This window comes from Triplophysa dalaica, chromosome 2, assembly GCF_015846415.1.
Source record: "Triplophysa dalaica isolate WHDGS20190420 chromosome 2, ASM1584641v1, whole genome shotgun sequence".
NCBI classification, from domain to species: domain Eukaryota; kingdom Metazoa; phylum Chordata; class Actinopteri; order Cypriniformes; family Nemacheilidae; genus Triplophysa; species Triplophysa dalaica.
In genome coordinates, this window is record NC_079543.1 from 19,201,592 (window position 1) to 19,214,084 (window position 12,493).

Sequence of the window (12,493 nt, forward strand, 5' to 3'; positions counted from 1 at the left end):
GCATCAAAATGCGGATAACAGTAAGTCTGTTCAAACAAAAAATGTGAGAAATAAAAATTTGTATGTGTTTTATGTCATACTGAATCAAATTCATAAACATGTACATGAACAATGTTTATATATGAATAATGACCCATAATACATATTGCATTACAGCTATAGGAAAACCACAATGCTGTAAAGAGTTCTCAAATGTTTTCATGAATGTCCACCATTAGTAGAGCAATATTTTAGTTAGTCACTGTGTTTATGAGCATTTGTGTTACATTCCTCTCTGTTGCTTTCTGCAATGCGAAACATCAGCTTCTGAAATCCAATTCCTTCTATAGTTTTTGAGTGGCCTCAGTCATGATTTGGCATACAGGCTTGTGCTTGGGCCAGTGTTTCACCTGACACTCTCTACAAGCAAATATCAGACAATTAAAATAATGAACAAAAATGTGAAGTTTTATAATATGCCTGTACAATGTGCTAAACACTGTCAAATCTTAAACCTTGAAAGACAAAGCCACAAATAAATATACAATAGGGTCCCTTAAATATTTGTCTCTTATACAGAAATGACCTATATTTTCACTTTCTACTATTTATATACCTGTTGCAATACCATTCTCCTTGACAGCGAGAGCAACGTTTTGCACCCTGTCTTCCACAAGCTCCACACTTGGGTTTGTCTGGGATTAGATTCTCCATCAGATCCAGATTATATGTGTTTGCCAACCTGATCAGAAAGGTCAGAATTCATTTGAAACTAATCCATATACAGTCATAACTAATTCTATGTGTACATTAACTCCTCATGTTATTTATATTTCAAATACACATCAAATCAAAACAATCTTACCTAGTAGCTTGCTCTCTTAATTCATTCTCCGAGGGGTTAAAAACATGTGTCACTTGGTGTTTAGCTATGGCTTTCCACTTGTTGGAATTCTCGGTTACGATATAATTCCATATCTCTGGCAACTAAATGGCAAAAAACAACTACAATGATGAAACTATGGACAAAACAATGTAAATTATTAAATTGTGTGTTTGCTAGAGTACCTGCTCCAAGATTAAATCTTTTTTAGGAGGTGCTGGATCTGAGAGAGCAAGGTGACTGAGAAAGTTCTTGAGATCAACTAGGTTTGGTAACTGATCTATCACAGTGTCTGTCAAAAATCCACGAAGCTGCAAACAATCATATAAAGAATCCTAAAGACTTGCATGTATTCTCGGGTAAATACACTGAATGAATCAGTACAGACACTGTATAAATATAGTTTTATAGGGCTTTATGAGAAAGTTTAACATTCAGTATGAGAAACACCCAATCTATGTCTTACCTTTAAGAGCTGATTTATGTTGAAGTTATTGAAATCATATTTTCTTTGGCAGTCTGGTTTGAGTACCAGGTTTAGTAGAGCAATCCACACCTGGCCATCATGTTTACTCAATTTGAGCTGATCCTCAGGCAGAACAGGCCTCCACTTCCCTTCTGTGTATTTCTCTTTACCTATAGAGCAAAAACGTCTCGGGTTACGTCTGTAACCCTTGTTCCCTGAGAAGGGAACGAGACACTGCGTCGCCACAGCAACGCTTTGGGGAACGCCTCAGCGTGACCAGCTCTGAGCACGTGTGTCAACATCGTCCAGTAGTGAAACGATATGTCATGAATGACGTATGGACCAGGAGGTGTAAAACGACATCCGAAACAGTCAACTTCAGCTCGAAAACAAACTTCGAAGCAAGAGGCTAACGGGGATGTAGGGAGTATGGCAAGGTGACGCAGTGTCTTGTTCCCTTCTCAGGGAACAAGGGTTACAGACGTAACCCGAGACGTTCCCATTCGAGGGAACTCGCACTGCGTCGCCACAGCAACGCTTTGGGGAACAAAATACCCAAACCGCCATACACCCAAATGCCTGTCTGTGTGTACAAAAAGTCACGTAGAAGACTCAAGCACCTGGGCTCCGGGGGTGAGATTCGTGTCCAAGCTATAAAATCTCACGAATGTGAGCGGAGACGACCAGCCTGCCGCATCACACACGTCCCGCATAGACGCCCCCGACCTTAAAGGCTACGGAGGCTGCCATACCCCTAGTAGAATGGGCTCTGACATCCACGGGCAATGGTCTGCCAGAGGCCTTATAGGCGAGAGAGATAGTCTCAACTATCCATCTACTAATCGATTGCTTGGTTGCCGAAAGACCTTTCTTCGGTGAACCAAAACATATGAAGAGCTGCTGCGCTTTCCTCCAAGCCGCAGTTCTGTGTACATACGAGCCCAGTGCTCCTTTCCTGGTCCTGGCTCCTGAAATGTGGAGGACAGAATGGTTGCAAGATAATGGGTTTCGGTACATTATCCATAACCTTAGGCACGTATCCCGCCCCGGGGAAAAGGAACGCCTTAACCAAACCAGGAGCAAATTCAAGGCACGTAGGGGAAACCGACAATGCCTGAAGATCTCCCACTCTCTTGAGAGAAGTAATAGCCATCAGGAAGACTGTCTTAAGAGTGAGAAACTTAAGAGCGATTGAATCAATCGGTTCACAGGGAGGAGACGACAGCCCATCAAGAACTGTAGCCAAATCCCAGGTCGGTACCCTAGTGTGGCTCACAGGCTTCAATCTGCGAGCACCACGAAGAAACTGTAGGACTAAGGGGTCTCTACCAACAGGTATGCCCCTTAGCCGAATGTGAAAGGCAGAAATGGCTGCCATATACACCTTCAAAGTGGATGGGGATAAGTCTGCATCACAGCGATCCTGTAGGAACTCAAGCACTGTTGAAACTGGGCAGTTGACAGGGTCTCTGCGGTGAGCTGAACACCAAGTAGTGAAGACTCGCCACTTCAAGGCATAAAGCTTCCTTGTAGAAGGCGCTCTGGAATTAGGGATGGTCTCCACAGCCTCAGTTGACAGACCAGTGTTTAAAAGGCTAGCCCTCTCAGAGGCCAAACCCATAGTTTCAATCCCACCGGGCGTGGGTGATGTATCTGACCCTCCGCTTGAGAAAGGAGGGCCCTTCTCAAAGGAATCTCCCATGGAGGGTTCTCCAACAGGTCTATGATGTCCGAGAACCAAACTCGGGCCGACCAGAACGGGGCTACCAACAGTAGGCGAACTCCGTCCGTGCGCACCCTTTCCAGAACTCCCGGGAGTAGAGCGATCGGGGGAAAAGCGTACAGGTGAAGCATCGGCCACACCTGTGCCATGGCATCCAGCCCTAGAGGGGCTGGATGTGTCAGGGAAAACCAGAGCCGACAGCGCGTGTTTTCCTGAGTTGTAAAGAGGCGTAACTCTGCCTGGCCGAACCTCGTCCAGATCTGCTCCACCTCCTCTGGGTGGAGTCTCCATTCCCCCGGCCTCAGCCCCTGTCTCGACAGGATGTCTGCTCCTCGGTTCAGGTGACAGGAGATATAGACTGCCCTCAAGGAGAGCAGCTCCCCCTGAGACCACAGGAGGATCTGAGGTGCCAACTTGTATAGTTGCCGTGACCGTAGACCCCCTGGCGATTTATATATGAGACCACAGCTGTGTTGTCTGCCCTGACAAGCACATCCTGGCCTCTGAGCTGTGGGAGAAAGTGTTCCAATGACAAGAACACTGCCATCATCTCTAGGCAATTTTCTGTGCCAAGATCGAAAGTGATTCCCCCATCGGTTTTGAACCAATTGGCCTTCCATAACAGCTCCGCAACCTGCGAGAGAAGCATCGGTTGTCAGTGCAACGTGCCGACAACTGCTTCCCAACACCGCGCCTGCATCGTGATGGAATCCCATATTACTCCTAAAAAAGTGGTTATCTGTACTGGAGAAAGCAAACTTTTCTTGGTATTCAGCCTCAGCCCTAGCTCCTCCATATGTGCGAGAACAACATCTCGATGTTGAACCGACAGATGTTCCGATTTTGCTAGAGCTTCTTGTTCCATCACCAGATTCTGCTCAGGGCACACCTCGGTGGACAAAACCCTGTCGAAGCGGTGCGGGCGGACTTGAAATTGGATCCGGTAACCCCGCTATACAGTGCGCAGCACCCATTGTAACACATTTAGTAGACTTTCCAGGCTGCCAAATGGTCTACTAAGGTGACTAGCCTCTCGGGACCAGCCTCTGGTGACATCATTACTGGAACCGCTACGGCTTGGCAAACCTCGATTGGCAGAGCCGGCTGAACCCTGCTCCGGGGAGGAACGGGCACTGTATAATGAGGTGCGAGCGCACGCTCCCCGGGGGGAAATGCTGACCTGCTGTCAGGACTTTTTCTTGTTTTCCCCTTTCCTTGCCTGAATGACTGCCCTCAGGTCAGTCCTAGGTTTGTAAGGCTGCGGATGATAATGTCTTCCCGAAACTCCATCCTTCTGGGGTGGGGCTCGAGAAGCAACACTCTGCCTCTCACGCTCACAATAGCTAGTGGACGCCTGCGGCTGTTCCCGCCCAGCCGCCTCTGGAGTTTCTCCGCGGCGGGGGAAATAAAGTTTAAATGCCGCAGCCTGTTTCTTATCCTCCTCGAACCTCTCAACAACGATGTCTACAGCGTTGTCGAAAAGGCCCGTACCGGACTCCCTCTCTGAGCGGGAGAAACCGCAATGCGTGCTCCCGACTCAGCAGAGAGAGAGGTGGAAGCTACGGAGGGCAGAGAGAAGCCGGAGCATGTCTCTTCAGCCTCCGTGACGTCCATCTGCGAGCCCCATGAGCGAAGCCTCTGCTCTGCCTCGGCTGGAGCTCGCACCTGGCCTGCGGGAACGGAGCATACGCCGTGGTAAAAGTCCACAAGGCACACAATCAGCTCCCTCGAGCGCTGACTGTGCATGCTCCGCTCCCAGACAGACTACACAGAGATCATGCGTATCGTGATAAAACTCGAACAAGGAGGAAGGAGCACAAGGGCTGAAATTTTCCCCTGACATGTTAGCAAACTGGCTAACCAAACACACTTCTTTTACAAAACACACTCACACTTCTTTTAACTAGACACACAAACTACACAAAGAGCCGTTGCTGAGAAGAAAAGAGCTGAGATTGTTTCGGATGTCGTTTTATACCTCCTGGTCCATACGCCATTCATGACGTATCGTTTCACTACTGGACGATGTTGACACACGTGCTCAGAGGTGGTCACGCTGAGGCGTTCCCCAAAGCGTTGCTGTGGCGACGCAGTGCGAGTGCCCTCAAAGTTTTGTTCTTACAAATTCTTATGATCTCATTGGTTACCAATTCTTAAAATCTCACTGGTTATGTTCACAATACAAAAATATGGTCGTAAAGAAGAGTGTAAACGACACTGACATCCAAATCCTTTTAACTAGTCAAAGATTTTTTCACAGGGACTAGATAGTAAAGGTGCTTAAACACATTATTTGTGACCCTTTAAGCAGAACAGGATAATTATAAACTCGCACTGTTGAATTAATACAGTTGACATTGCAAAACACTGACCGTGTGAATGTAGCCACTGTTAGGCTCCTGAATGAACAAGAGAGGAAGTGCAACACACATGGTCAAATAAGACTAACCTCTGTTCCAAGGGCAATTTTCCACCAGCTGAACCAGCACACAGGGTAAATTATGTGTGCTCAGCATCCTTGAAAGCACACTAAAACTCAAGCTATATTAAAGAGAAATTTCAGCATTTATTAATAGACATATGAATTGAAAAAATGAATTGCATTTATGGGTTTTATGTGATTTATAATAATACCTCTCTATGTGATCAGTGATGTAACACAGCACTGATAGAGCCTTGACAGAGATTTCAAACTCCAACATATCACTTTGCCTCTGCAGATCCTACAACAAATAATAAAGTGTACAGGTAAATGAAAAGCAACATGTGCCCAGCATGTGGTAAATTAGATTTACGTGCACATTTTCCTAAGAGATTTCTTCTGGGAATTGAACCCTCCCCCCCCAACAATAAACAGGGACGCTGCCAGACTTCATGGGGCCCTGCAGGGGACAGAAATAAAGGGCAGGCCCCAGCCCCCCTGTACCCACCCCTGTGGGTCACCCTCTTACCCGACCAGACGGCAGCCTTGAAAAAAACTGTTTTTTACCTGTATGGATGTGCCGTCTGTTTGCTGTACATGTGTAATTCGGTCCTCAGCAGGGACCTTATGACAGACAGATTGTCCCGCCAGCAGAGTGAGTTTGCGATGACAGTAATCCACCAGGTCAATTACAGCATCATCCGCTGCTTCACTGGATTCCTGAATGTGTAACCGACACAGATATTTACACATATAACTACCATTCTAAAGTGGGTTTCTGATTCTTGGTCATCTTTTTTGATCAATAAAAACTAACAAGAACCATAAACCAGGAATTTTGTGAAGTGCTTACCTTGTGATACATTATTGTCTCCAAGAGGTTTATAATGGTAGCTTCATGGTGAATCTGAGGTTGTGGAAATTAGGTAAAAAATGCAATGGCTTGAGACATTTGTATGACTCATATTCAAACTGCTGGATTATTGACTCATTTGATAGAATTTATGAATAATAATTATTTAAAAGATTAATAAGGATGTTAAAGTAAGTCGAATATAAGACTCACCACCATGTAAAGTAGAAATGTGCTCTTTGGATTAAAGTCCTTTAGTTTACAAATTATAGGGAACACTTTATGTTTCCAAACTTCTGTAAGTATCATTGCATGTACCAGTGTGGGAATCTGGAAAAGTAATCCACAAACAGACGTTTTAGTCCCCAAACCAGAAAGTGTTATTTTTTAGATAAACAATAAATTACCTTTCCCAGTGAAACGAAGAGGTCCTTAACAAATTCCTCTTGACTAGATTGAGCATTCAGAATAGCTTGCATGTTAAGTTTTTCAATGAACTCATGCTGGCGAAACCACCTTTGTGAAAACGAAACACGACATTAATCGATAGATGATAAAGACGGACATGTCAGAAATTTTTAACAACGTGTTTACGTCACTTTTTGATGAAATATTTAGGCTACGTACTTCGGACTTCCGATTTCACGCAATGACATCTTCTCTAGACTTTGAATATATAATTCAGCTTCTCCGTGTAAAAGTACTGCATCCATCGTTTCTGGATGATTGTTGTGAAAAATAAACGTGTTTGATTCCAGGCAAACAGTGCGGATACAAGCTTCCTCGTTGTCTCTATGGTTACAGGTAAACACTGACGTGAGCGAAGGGGCGTGGCTCTCTCTGTGTGCGTGCATGCGTGTGTTAAATGAAACAGTTGTATCAACTTTTTAGTGTACAAAATACTTTTAATTAATAGATTTACATCTTTATACTTATTTTTCTGCGTGGGTAATGTGTTGTGCTCAAAATATTTTTTTCTTACATTTTTAAATTTTTCTTGGGATGTTTTTCTTGTACTCAGAGGTGCAGCTTCGGTGCCACTTATCTGTGGTAAGATGTGCTCACAGACTGGCTCAGACTCTTAAAGACAAACTGAGGTTTTGCTTTGTTACTTTTCTGCCAAAAAATAATATAAAATGTCATTAAAACAGTGTGAAATAACATCATTTGTGATTTTGCTTAAATTTAATATACAGAGATTTGAAGTTTACCACATATGGGGTCAGAATGGTACAATAAATATATATCACCCACAAATAAATGTAGAGTTTCACAAAAAAAAAAACATCACAAATGCACAAAAAGCTAATCATACATATATATTGAATTAACAAATAAATAACATTTACAAGTAAAATAAATATTTACAAAATTATTTTAATTGCATTCATTTGTATATGGCTTACTGCGCATTTGTGAATCGCTGCACGCATTTGTGTATCATTGCATGCATTTGTGCAACGCTCTCTGTGCACTTGTGAATTATAAATAATTTCTAACGTCAAGACGTGAAGACAGTTTACAATTGCTTTCCTGAAGCTCACTGGTAAGAGCATTGCGTTAACAACGCAAGGTTGTGGGTTCGATCCCAGGGGATTTCAAATACCTATGTAAAATGTATAGGATAAAGCAATGTAAGTTGCTCTGGATAAAAGCGTCTGCCAAATGCCTAAATGTAAATGTAGATGTAGGTGTATCCACCCACTATCTACATAAGCCATTCGTATAAGCCACTTCCCCTTGCAAGTTCTAGCTTCAGCCAATCAGAGTGAAGATTGAAGATTTAGAGAGTGGACATACATTTACATTTATGCATTTGGCAGATGCTTTTATCCAAGCGACGTACATTGCATTATCCTATACATTTATACATAGGTATGTTTAATCCCCTGTGATGGAACCCACAACCTTGCGTTGTTAACGCAATGCTCTTACCACTGTGCTACAGGAAAGCTATCACAACATGGCGGTCGAAAACGTTTGATGTACTGAAACAACAAGAATAGCCTCCTCTTTTTACCACCCACTACAGATTGTGTTCTTAATAATAGGCTTACAGTTTATATTGCGTTATTCTATTAGAAACGTTCATCACTTGGTAACTGAGTTGTAAAAAGAAAAGACCAGTCTTCTTGAAATATGTATCAGACTCATTTTCTTTGGCTGTCTTTGTGTGACAGTGGCTCCTAGTATAGAATTTTTATATAGTACATGTAGTACATCATGTAAACTAGGTGAGAATGGGTTAGGTAAATGCTTTGTTAATTGACTTTACATGGGTTCTAGCTGAATTGCTTTCTTTGTCTTCTCTTTTTTTTGTCTTTCACATCAATAGTCAATAGGCCCTTATGTCAGCATGTCTGATTATATAATGTCTTTTGAAAGTTTTAAACCCTTTAGGTTCAATGAGCACAACCACTCCCATGTCGAACACCCACGCCTCCACCCTTCCCCAAGAGTACCTTAAACACAACAAAAACCAAACCACAAAATCATCAACACGCACAAACTCCCAAAATGTTTGCACAAATATCATACCGGACAAATCTAACCCATGTTTAATATATTCAGTTTCATTTCTCCCATGCATATATCGTTCTATACAGTCTAGTTCTATATGGAGTGCAAACACAGACACACACACTACTGTATAGATAATTACAATCAGTTCTTTCAGGCCACTCCAGACTAGAGACTGGAGGCTCCCCAGAGGTCTGGAGAGATGAGTGTGCCCTGCTCAAAGACCTCTTTGTGGGGGCAGTGTTTATAAACCCAATCTATACCTCCAACACCTTCTGCACAGTCCTAAACCTCTCTAGATCTACACCTCCGTTCGTTGAGTGCCCTATCCGTCTCTTCAACCGTCCACCATGAGAGCTTTACGGAGTGCTGCTCTCTTCCTGGCAGGCGTCATCTGGACCATCAATGCTCAGAGCAGCCACAACAACAGTCACCCTGGCAACAATAACCAGGGGAACAGCATCAACCACATTGAAAGCACCCAGACCAACCAAAAGCAGCAGCAGCCGAAAGTAAGCATCTCGGACGAGCCTATTTCTTTCAACACCAAAGCAAAAGACGCTTGTAGCATGGTCATCTCCAGCCAGGCCAACTTCACTAAGCTCCGCGTCTCCTGCAAGAGCAAGGGAAAGTCTTACTGGTGTGATTTTCTGGGCAAACCTAGCTTGTGTAAAGCATACAAGAACAACCCACGCCACTACTTCACTCAGATGATGTGGGACTTGAGAAAGCTCCACAATGCCTGCCAGGGTCCACGCGTCTACAAGCCACACATGTGCCGCTCCGCCTCAGACGAGGTCCAAATGTCCTTGCACGCATCCTGGCCCAAAATCTCCAAAGTGAAACCGACACAAGCTCCTCATGATCGCAACGAGAACCAGCAAAAGCAACAGCAGACCAAGTTGAGCAATAGCACCCCTAAGCCTGCAAAACTACAGCCTAAACCCCAACAACCGGCTAGATCAGCATCCAAACCAGCCAAGACCGCTGCTTCCAAGCCTGTCTCTCCACGTAAACCAGTCAAGATCACCACAGCAAGACCCACCGTGTCCGAACAGGAGAATGAAACCACCAAGCTGGCAGAGGAGTATTGCTGGAGTAGTCTTCAAGGAGTTTGCGCCTATTTCATCAGCTTTTTCCAGAATTGATTGATCACCACCATTGGTAAGTACAAAGCCAACAGAAATGCATGTGTCTGAAGATATATTAGATATCACAATTCCTGACAATGAGATATTTATAGAAAATGATTGTGTAAAACTAACTATAAACATGAAAGAAAGACCAAAGAAGATGCGTCAACATCAGTAATGCTCACATACAAGTTATACAAAAAACTCTTCCTGTATTGTTAATATTAACTCTAAAAGTAGACATGGTTAATATGTACAGTGGGTAAAAAAGTTATTTTTGTGTGTGTGTTTGTAAAATAACAAACCTGTGGACTCCATGAAACATCAATTGCCACTTTTTTTATATCATGGTGGTCTTTCGATTGAGTTTTGTTGTTTTCATACTGATCTGATGATATTTTCTATCCACCAACCCCCCAAAACCCCCAACCCTGATTCAAGCTTTTTAATTTTTCATTATCCCTAAATAACAATAATGCATTTTAATATGTTTAAGCATGTTTTTTATTATATTTAATAAAATACACCTTCCTATGAATAATATGGGAAGAACAGGAGAACATTAACTCAAAAGAGATTATGTTTAATATAACTGTCTGTCTATTACTGTTTAACCCATCTTTCTTCTGTCCACTCTGCAGGTTTACAGAGTCTTTCCACGAAGGACCACAGCTGTGTGTGTTTGTGTGTGTGTGTGTGGTTTGTACAGTACAGTGCTTTCGTGCTTGTGTGTATTTTTCTGTCTGTATCTATGTATGTGCTTGTCAGTGTGTTTTGATATAAATAAACATTTCTGGTAATAAACCATCTTGGTCTATTTGGTCATTTTGGTAATTGGTATGGATTATGCTTTTCATCTGAGGGAAACTAATGTATCTTTTTTTAGCTTTCATGTTTTGCCACAGGGTGTGATAAAGTAATTCAGGTGAATAAAAATCTTGTTTTGTCTCCCTATTTTTTAGATCGGCACATGTAGGAACTCATCAACACCCCTGGAGGGCAGTGTCGCGTTTCATTTTAAAAAGTTAAGCTTATTTAAAAATCCAAGACATTTTTTGGTAAGGCAGGAAGACTGATCATTATAAATGTAGTCCCTGTAACAGCCTTAAAGTTTCAAACGCAGCTTGAGTATTGACACACCTCCCAAACAGATATAAACCCTTCACACACAACAAAAATCTGACAATGTTTTCCAAATGTTGTGTATTGTGTACACCTGAAGTTGCCTATTAACTATACCTAAACTTATAAATAGTATTATGTATAATATTATGAATGAATGTTGTTGGAAACGTGGGACATCAAATGTATTGCCATAATAGAGGTTTTTCATGTAAAGATTAGTCAGGTGACGTCTTGAAGATGACCGCCTGAGTATCCCTGCAGCATTTTTAATGTTTAACTAGATTACACACAGTAACAGTCACCAGACATCATGAATTATTTTGCCTGTGCGATAAGAGTATACACTGAACAACTTTTTTTGCTGACTGATATCTTACACAGGGATTAAAGGTAGCGATGCAGAAATATTAAAATGTAAAATGTTTTTAATCTCATGGTAAATGAAAAACGAAAATACATGAAGACTTTCAGTGTGTATGAAACTGTACCCTACTTGTTGACTTATTGTTCACAAACCATGAGGTCCTGCACATGTCCCTTCACATAGGGAAACGTAATCTTTTAAGCTCTCTCTTTCTAGTTTCTGTTAACTGTTTCATTTTTCCAACCCCCACTGTTTCTCAAAAGTGGCTTCTATTCATAAACTGCATTGAACATTCCATAAATTGATACACATCACACCTTTCAAGTGCAGATCATCTTTAATTTACAATATTTTATTTTAATCTATTCAAACAACTATGCTGCTTCAATTAAGATTTCTGAGACATGACCAAAGTAAATTAATAACTGGCCAGCTACAAAATGAGGCCACAACAACACAAGCACATTATGTGTTTGACCCCCTTAACATGAATGAGCACCCACTGACCTATATGTCACATACCATAATGCAATACTGTTATGAAATACAGTCCTAAGATTCCTAAGCATCCATGCATGCATGAGTTCCTATGAAATTTAGAGTGGTTTCAGACATCAATCAGTGGACAGTTTAAAAAAATGTCTTAAAACTCAAGCCACGGGCTATGACAGGCAATTTCAAAGTGCACGCCTTTTTTTAAATGCAAATATACGATGACGCACTCGGTGGATTTATGCAGGTCTGTGTGTGGAGCTCATTGAAGGGTTTCTCACGCGAGTCTCACGCGAGTTAGTGGGTGTGTCACTCCACGTATAAATACCACGCGTGTGTTCATTCTGACGTAAAGCGTTCCGAAATCCAAACATCACCCGTCTGTCCTCCTGTTATTGGTGAGTAAAACGTACTTGACTGCATTTTGGTGCACTTAGGATTTTGATGTTGACTTCCAAAACTTGTAAAATAATACATATAGTAGACTGAAAAAACAACAACATAATGAATGGAATTTCTTGATGTTTTTCAGA

General features: G+C 42.2%; 2 protein-coding genes across 2 annotated transcripts; one reads left to right on the forward strand and one right to left on the reverse strand.

Annotated features, from left to right (window-relative positions):
* Positions 1–34: 34 nt before the first annotated feature.
* Positions 35–7,102, reverse strand: zmynd10 (zinc finger, MYND-type containing 10). The gene is made up of 12 exons (XM_056737026.1): positions 6,954–7,102; positions 6,734–6,842; positions 6,540–6,656; positions 6,327–6,380; positions 6,041–6,193; positions 5,686–5,774; positions 5,501–5,592; positions 1,329–1,498; positions 1,048–1,173; positions 845–966; positions 596–721; positions 35–399 (listed from the first exon to the last, which is right to left on the reverse strand). The coding sequence occupies exons 1-12, from the start codon at positions 7,037–7,039 to the stop codon at positions 324–326; spliced, it is 1,320 nt and encodes a 439-aa protein (XP_056593004.1). The 5' UTR covers positions 7,040–7,102; the 3' UTR covers positions 35–323.
* Positions 7,103–8,749: 1,647 nt separating this feature from the next.
* On the forward strand, positions 8,750–9,994 carry fgfbp2b (fibroblast growth factor binding protein 2b). Its single transcript, XM_056729939.1, has 3 exons — positions 8,750–8,784; positions 9,014–9,135; positions 9,189–9,994. The coding sequence occupies exons 1-3, from the start codon at positions 8,750–8,752 to the stop codon at positions 9,992–9,994; spliced, it is 963 nt and encodes a 320-aa protein (XP_056585917.1).
* The last annotated feature ends 2,499 nt before the right edge of the window (positions 9,995–12,493 follow it).

Coding starts and splice junctions, on each gene's coding strand:
- zmynd10 (XM_056737026.1), bottom strand. CDS start 7,039: ATGGATGCAGTACTTTTACACGGAGAAGCTGAATTATATATTCAAAGT. Junction 5,593..5,685: donor ATCACTGATCACATAGAGAG/GTATTATTATAA, acceptor TCTTTAATATAG/CTTGAGTTTTAGTGTGCTTT. Junction 722..844: donor TTAAGAGAGCAAGCTACTAG/GTAAGATTGTTT, acceptor CTTTCTGATCAG/GTTGGCAAACACATATAATC.
- fgfbp2b (XM_056729939.1), top strand. CDS start 8,750: ATGTCGAACACCCACGCCTCCACCCTTCCCCAAGA. Junction 8,785..9,013: donor GCCTCCACCCTTCCCCAAGA/GTACCTTAAACA, acceptor AGGCCACTCCAG/ACTAGAGACTGGAGGCTCCC. Junction 9,136..9,188: donor CACCTTCTGCACAGTCCTAA/ACCTCTCTAGAT, acceptor CGTCTCTTCAAC/CGTCCACCATGAGAGCTTTA.